This window comes from Eublepharis macularius, chromosome 9 (genome assembly GCF_028583425.1).
Source record: "Eublepharis macularius isolate TG4126 chromosome 9, MPM_Emac_v1.0, whole genome shotgun sequence".
Taxonomy (NCBI): domain Eukaryota; kingdom Metazoa; phylum Chordata; class Lepidosauria; order Squamata; family Eublepharidae; genus Eublepharis; species Eublepharis macularius.
In genome coordinates, this window is record NC_072798.1 from 98142218 (window position 1) to 98150017 (window position 7800).

General features: G+C 48.3%; 1 protein-coding gene across 3 annotated transcripts in view; it reads right to left on the minus strand.

The window, feature by feature from the left end:
- The window catches only part of GSAP (gamma-secretase activating protein), a 72236-nt gene extending 65439 nt beyond the window's left edge, over positions 1-6797 (minus strand). For all 3 annotated transcript variants that reach the window (XM_054988314.1, XM_054988313.1, XM_054988315.1), the window contains exon 1: positions 6641-6797. In XM_054988314.1, the coding sequence (XP_054844289.1) occupies positions 6641-6725 (85 nt within the window). In that variant the 5' untranslated portion in view covers positions 6726-6797. The remainder of the gene's footprint in view (positions 1-6640) is intronic.
- Between the last annotated feature and the right edge of the window lie 1003 nt (positions 6798-7800).

The following is a 7800-nucleotide window of genomic DNA, read 5'->3' on the forward strand; positions in this document are numbered from 1 at the left end:
GACCTCCGCTTCAACTACGGCGTCCAACCCTTGCTCCATTTCCTACTCTCCAACGCCCGATTCCCGCTCCACGAGCGAACAGAGGCCGCGGAGCTTCCCAACGACCCGCCTCAGAAAGGGGGCTGGAAGCGGAAGAGGTTATGGAATACGACCCCGCTTCCCCAAATGCAGAGGTAAATCCAGAAAGCCCCCAGTCGGGAAACGAGATGGATCTGTCGTAAAAGGGCCCAACCGACAGATCCACCCCAAGCCCGTCCCTGCACGGAACCGGCCGCCTGGGTCCATCTTATTCATGCCAGTGACTTTACTTAACCCGGAGAGGAAGATGCACATCCGAGTGCAAGCCCTTATCGACTCGGGCTGTTCAAGAGACATCATCGCCCCAGCCCTAGTCAACGGACTAGTCCTACCAACTCGTGAATTGCAAAATCCAGTAATATTTGAACAAATGGATGGCACCAATATGAACCCTGTTACCACCGAAACCATCCCAGTGATCACAGGCATGGGCCAATACTGGGAGAAAAGGTCTTTTGTCATCAGCTCCACTGCCAAATACCCGTTAATTCTAGGCAGCAAGTGGCTATGTGATCACAATCCCTACATAAATTGGGCAGAAGGATGCATCACTTTCAGTCACGCCAACTGTAAAAACCATCGTTGGAACCAAAACTGGGGTAGTGATCCAACTCACACTGAGAAGGCTCTTCTCACCCAAGAAGAAATAAACCAAATACCCGAACCGTATTGGCCCTTTCTGAATGCTTTCTCCGAAGAAGAAGCTGATACTTTACCCCCGCACCGACGAACTGACTGTGCGGTGGAAATTTTACCTGGAGCCTCACTGCCCAAAGGACGACTCTATCCCATGAGTCTCCATGAACGAGAAGAGCTCCGGAAATTCATCGACACCAATCTTCAAAGAGGGTTCATCCGCCCAGCCAATAGCCCCCACGCCGCTCCGGTTCTCTTCGTGAAGAAAAAAGATGGGGGACTTCGGCTGTGCACGGACTTTAGAGGACTTAATGCTGTGTCCACCAACAACGCCTATCCCATCCCGCTCATCCGAGACCTTCTCAACGTCGTGGCCCAAGGTAAGATCTTTACAAAATTGGATTTAAAAGATGCTTACTTCCACGTCCGTATCAAGGCAGGGGATGAGTGGAAAACCGCATTTAATACACCCCTCGGACAGTATGAATACTTAGTTATGCCTTTTGGATTGACGGGAGCCCCGTCTGTATTCATGTCCATGATAAATGAAGTTCTACACGAATTCCTTTATAAAGGTGTGGTGGTGTACCTTGATGATGTATTAATTTATTCGGACACAGAGGAGGAACACATTCAAATGGTGCAAAAAGTCCTGGCCACCTTGATGAATAATAAACTACCCATCAAGTTGTCCAAATGTGAATTCCATAAAACTGAACTCACTTACCTTGGGTACTGTATCTCCCAAGAGGGATTAAAAATGGATCCAGCCAAAGTACAAGCGATCCAAGAATGGCAAACTCCCACCACCCGCAAAGAACTGCAGTCCTTCCTGGGTTTTGCCAACTTCTATAGAGACTTTATAGCAAACTTCGCCCAGATCACGCTCCCCTTAACGGAACTGTTAAAAACTAAAAATAAAGGGGACCAGGCTAAAAAACCCTCCTCCAAATTACAATGGACATCCGATTGCCAAACTGCTTTCGAATGCCTGAAAGGGCAATTTGTAACAGAACCCATCCTCTGCCACCCCAACGAAAAGTACCCTTTCATAGTGCAAGTCGACGCCAGCGATACGGCGATAGGAGGGGTATTATTGCAGAAGGGGGAGGATGGGAAATTGCGGCCTTGTGCATCCCTGTCAAGGAAGTTTTCGGATGCAGAAAGAAATTGGAATGTGTGGGAGAAGGAAGCTTTTGCAGTAAAGGCAGCCCTCACTAACTGGAGACATTAGCTGGAGGGGGCGCGATACCCCTTCGAGGTCTGGACAGATCATAAAAACCTGGAGGCCCTTCGAAGCCCACGCAGACTGAATGCCAAACAATTGCGATGGGCAGAATTCTTTTCCAAATTCAATTTCACTTTAAATTACCTCCCGGGCAAGACTAACTTTCTGGCAGACGCCCTATCGCGCATGCCCCAACACAAAAGCAAACGGGAGGAGACTGTAGACACGGTCTTCTCACCTACACAATTGGGAGGCGTGGTGACTACCCGCAGCCGAGCAGGCCAGCCCCTCCCGCACAACCAGGAGTGGAAATCGAAACTTAAAACTGAGGTGGAAAAGGAGGGGGATAAAGCACCTAAAAATAAACTGACCCAATCCCCACAGGGGGATTGGCTAGCTGGAAGCAAATTTTATGTCCCGGACAGCCTCCGACGGGAGGTATTACAGCGATGTCATGATGCCCCCACTGCTGGTCATTATGGGTATCTGAAAACGTTGCATCTAATACAACGGCAATTCTGGTGGCCGGGCATGCGCAAAGACATTTCCCAATACGTTAGCTCCTGCCCCATTTGTCTCAGCGCCAAAACCCGGAAAGGGAAACCTCCAGGACTCCTACAACCATTGGAAACACCTAACAGACCTTGGGAAATAATATCTATGGACTTTATCACTGATTTACCCCTTTCGAAAGGACATAATTGCATTTTAGTCGTAGTAGATCTGTTCTCCAAACAAGCTCATTTTATTCCATGTACTGCTATACCCACCGCTCGAAAACTGGCGGATTTATTCTTAAAACACATCGTAAAATTACATTCTTTTCCGTCCAAGGTGATTTCGGATCGCGGCGGACAGTTCGTTGCCAACTTCTGGCGGGAGCTTTTACGAATGTTGAATATTGAGCAAGGCATCAGCTCAAGCCACCACCCACAAACCGACGGACAATCCGAAAAAACTAATCAGATTTTAGAGCAGTTCCTTCGTTGCTACATTAATTTCCAACAAGATAATTGGGTGGACCTTCTCCCTCTGGCTGAATTCTCATACAACAACAGTGTGCATGCTTCCACTGGGGAGGCCCCTTTCAAAATTGTATATGGAGCTCACTTCAATCCCTTCCCGTTGGACACTCCCCCTCTCCATTCCTCTAGTTCGCCTGATGTATCTTCATGGTGGGGGGAGGCCGCGCAACAGTGGACTCTTATTAAGAAACACCTCGAAAAAGCCAAACTGGATTACAAAAAGTACGCAGATCGCCATCGTGCGGCTGAATGGGATTTACAACCTGGAGATCATGTTTATATTTCCACCAAGAACCTGAAACTAGCTCAGACAAGCCGCAAACTAGCGTTAAAGTTCCTTGGACCTTTCCCTGTGCGCAAAGTAATCAATAAAGTGACTGTTGCTGTAAATTTACCCAAAAACTTGCGCCATGTTCATGATACATTCCATGTCAGTCTCCTGAAAAGGGCTCCCACCAACGACAAGTGGCACATCAAAGCTCCACCCATTCCAACTTTAATAGACGACCAAATACACTATGAAGTGCAACAAATTTTGGACTCTAAATTCAAACGAAATCAGCTTTTTTACCTCATTAGGTGGAAGGACTTTGATTCTGGTTACGATGAGTGGGTGAACTCTGTACATGTTCATGCTCCTAGATTAACCAAAGCTTTTCATACTCGTTACCCATATAAACCAGGGGGGGATCTGTTTTAAGGGGGGCAGAATGTCAGGTCCAGTGTATATCTAAACTGTACTGACTCCATTTTCTAATGCTTCTAGTGTTTAAGTGCTTTCTTCGCAGGTGCACCAGTTCCCAGGCAGCATTCCCACCGGAGGAGACTGTTTTGTCTAACACCGTTCCACCAAGCATTGGCCTTGAAGGAGAGCAGCTTCCCAGGACTGAAAGATGTTGTTTTGAGAACTGTGGGGGGAGGCTGATTCAGATGGGAATTGTTACTCTGTACCTCATGCTTTGCTCTTCATTGGTAACAATGATCGTGTACCATCCTGAGTCTCCTATTCAGGACAGTGGACTATAATGGACCTTTTCTGCAGTAAAGTTTCCTTATTCAAACAATGGACTCTTGTTTGCTTGTGAAGGGGAACCTGTAGTAAGAGCCTTATCTAGCCACAGTCTGACAACAGCAACCCTATGAATGAAAGACCTCCAAAACATCCTATCATTAACAACCTTGCCCAGATCTTGCAAACTGGTGGACATGGCTTCCTTTATTAGAAGACAAGTCATCTCATTTTGGGTCTTCCTCTTTTCCTACCGTTTTCCATCTTTCCTAGCATTATTCTCTCTCTACTGTCTTCTCATGATGTAACCAAAGTATGATAGCCTCAATCTCGTTGTTTTAGCTTCTAGGGAAAATTCTGGCTTGATTTGATCTGCAACCCATCTATTTCTCTTTTTGGCCATCCATGGTATCCGTAAAACTTGCACCCAGCACCACATTTCAAATAAGCCAATTTGGTGAAGTGATTAAGAGTGGCAGGACTCTAATCTGGAGAGCCGGGTTTGATCCCCCACTCCTCGGCGTGAAGCCAGCTGGGTGACCTTGGGTCAGTCACAGCTCTCTCAGCCCCACCCACCTCACAGGGTGATGGTCATGGGAATAATAACAACACACTTTGTAAACTGCTCTGAATGGGCATTAAGTTGTCCTGAAGGGCAGTATACAAATGAAATATTATATTATTATTATGAATCAACTTTCTTCCTTTCAGCACCCAACTCTCACATCCATACATAGTAACGGAGAATAGTGTTGAATATACAGATGGAGCACTTAATATACAAAGTCTTCAGGTTCTCCAACAGCGCACACACATGCAAACATCCTAAACAATATGACTAACTCCAAAGACAAGAATCAAAAACATCCTACTAAACCTTACTATCTCAAGGGCTCTTCTTAAACTTTTTTCAATGAGGATCTTGCAAACTGTGCCGATACTTAAACACAGCAAACCATGGTAGCATTTTGTTCTTATTCACTGAGGTCATATCATGTCAACCAAAAACGTCATAAACCTAGACCTGAACTCTGACCAGGCAAAAATAATTCTGGAAAAAACCACAGGATTACACTCCTGGATTAAATTTCAAAAATAATTTTAAAAACTGCCAGAAGACCCCCAGAGGAGTTCCCAAAGTGATCCTGAGTTCTGGAAGATTTCCAGACTGGCCATAAACAAAGTGCCACAGGCAGCTTGAGAAGTCTCTTCTCAAAAGCAGCAGAATTGTTACGCTGCCATACCTTTTCCTACACCAAAGTGGCACAGAAGCAGTTCCTTAATTACCCCTTAAGAGCCTGAATATGGCTGGACCAGTTTCCAAGTAGAAAAATGAGAAACCTCAGATAATTAAATTATTTATTTTTCCATGGTATGCAAATCAAGTCAAGTGTGCTGGGAGAGTAGAGTTCAAAGATTACAGTTCTTTTTTATTGTAATTGATTGATAATTACCAAAAAAAACACCTTCATGTGATCAAGCAAACCAGTACAAGGAAAGTTAGTAGCATACCACTGACACGAAATTAGGAGAGAGGGCTTTGATTCACAGGACTCTCACCATTCAAGATCTAAAATCAAACTGTTCAACTTGATATCATACATACAGAATTGCTTTGCAGTTAGGTTTACCTTCCCAAATGACGTGTGTGTGTGTGGGGGGGAGTTGGCATTAAGTATATAAAATCAGCAGGAACCTTGCAAGCGCCATTTGCCAAAACATACGACAAAGTTCTTAGTAAAAACGTTTACACTTTCATAATTATTACAAAAGCTTGGATACAGGCAGCTACTCACATGGCTTTGTGTAATTTGGCAACAGTTCACATCCCATACAACAGTCATCTGACTCAAGAGCCGAAGCTATAAAATACACACCTCACCATATCTGACTTTCTTGCATGGCTTCCTCTAAAAAAAAACCCCAATGTGCCACAGTTGTGGAAAACTGAACATAGGAGGCTGCCTAGGGTTCAGCCAGACAGCAGGTTTTTCAGGGTCAGCATTATCTGCTCTGACAGACAAGGGCTCTCTGGGATTTTTTCTTTCTTTCACTGCTGGGTTGCCAACTCTGAGCTGGGAAATTCTTGGAGGTAGAACTTTTAGAGGGCAGGGGTTAAGGAGGGAAGGGACCCCATTGGGGTATAATGCCACAGGGTCTACCCTCCGGAACAGCCATTTTCTGCCTGACCTTCGTCACTGGAGGTGCCATAAAGTGAGCCCCGGATCTTCCGCTTGCAAATAATAATAGTAATAACATTAGATGTATACACCGCCCTTCAGGACAACTTAACGCCCCCTCCGAGCAGTTTTACGAAGTTATTATTAGCCTCAGCTGCTCAGCCAGGGCTCCTCTCCAGCGGCTTTGCTGCGAGCCAGAGTCGTGGTCTGCCCAGGGCAGCATCGCCGAGCTCTGGCCGGCAGCAGCGCCCCACTCCTTGCGCCGCACCAGCGCGCCTACTCCCAGCTCCTTGGAGCCGGAGGGGCCGGGACGCCGAGCAGCTCCGCCCCCAGCCCACAGGCGCGCCCTTCGTCGCGAAGCGAAGCGAGACGCGACTCCCCCCCCCCGGACTCCCCTTGGGCTGAGCGGGGCGCGCGTCCAGCAGCGTCGTCCGAAGGGCGGGCGCGCCCCTCCCAGAGAAGCAGAAGGCGGAGCGCCCCTCACCCGCGTCCGCGGCCAGAGGCTGCCCCGCCAGCCAGGGCGCCGCGTCCCTCCGCGGGTCGAAGCGGGCGCGCAGGCGGAGCAGCATCGCGCCCTCGGTCGGGAAGGGCCTCCTCGGGGGCGCCGGGAACGTCCCGCAGCCCTCGCCGCCGCTTTCGCTTCTGCGCTCGGGAACGGGCAAGCCCGCCGCCGATTGGGCGCCCCGCGCGTCCTTCAGCGTCGCGCCGCCCGCACTGGCCGGCCGCCCCGCTGCGCACGCCTCGGAGGGAGCGCGCAGGCCCTGGCGCGGGGCGGCTGGAAGCGAAGCTTGCGCAACCTGCCGAGGCGCCGGGGCTGGGCGCGCTGCGGCGGAGGGAGAAAAGCGCCCTTGGGCGTGCGCCCTACCTAAAAACGCCCTGCGGAGTTTGAAATGCGCGGGCCCCAGAGAAAGGGGAAGCTTTAACGGAGGGCCGCTGGGAATAATGTCAGTCTGCAGTGGAGTCTGTTTGTTTTCTTTATGTCTTTTATAGCCCGCCTTTCTTACTGAGACTCAAGGCACGTTATGCAGTGTGAGATTAGTACAGTCAGCATCAAGGACAGTTCCATAAATAATGCCATACGGTAAATAGATACAAGTTTACAAAGATATACTATTAGCAAGAATCCAAAACAGAGTTGAAGAAATGCTGAAACAGAACATAATGAATTCTAGGCCTGACATCAGACAACATGAAGCTGAAACAGAACAGAATCAATTCTAGGACTAACATTTGACAACTTGAAACACGGTAGTGCATAGGAGTACATATTTAAAGTAAATGGATAGTGGTGAAGACTATGGTTAGGGAAGCATCTGAGAGCCCCGCCTTACAATACAAGAGCCTTTTTGAATAATTCAGTTTTGCATCCTTTGCAGAAAGCCAGGGGAGTGGAGGCTCAGTCCTGACCTCCTCAAGCAGGCTGTTTCACAGGGTAGGGGCCACCACAGAGAAAGCCCTGCAGTTATTCTGTGTTACTTCTTTTACAAGTTCTCCATGGTCCAGCCAGTGCTCTCTGCACAGACACACGTTGTCTCGGGATTGGCTTCTGTTGATAAAAACAGCTTGCAAATAGGCTCAGAGAGCTGCCCTGGGGGAGAGAAAGCCCCTGCCTTTCTCCCAAGTTCCCCTGCTCCTACCAAAGCA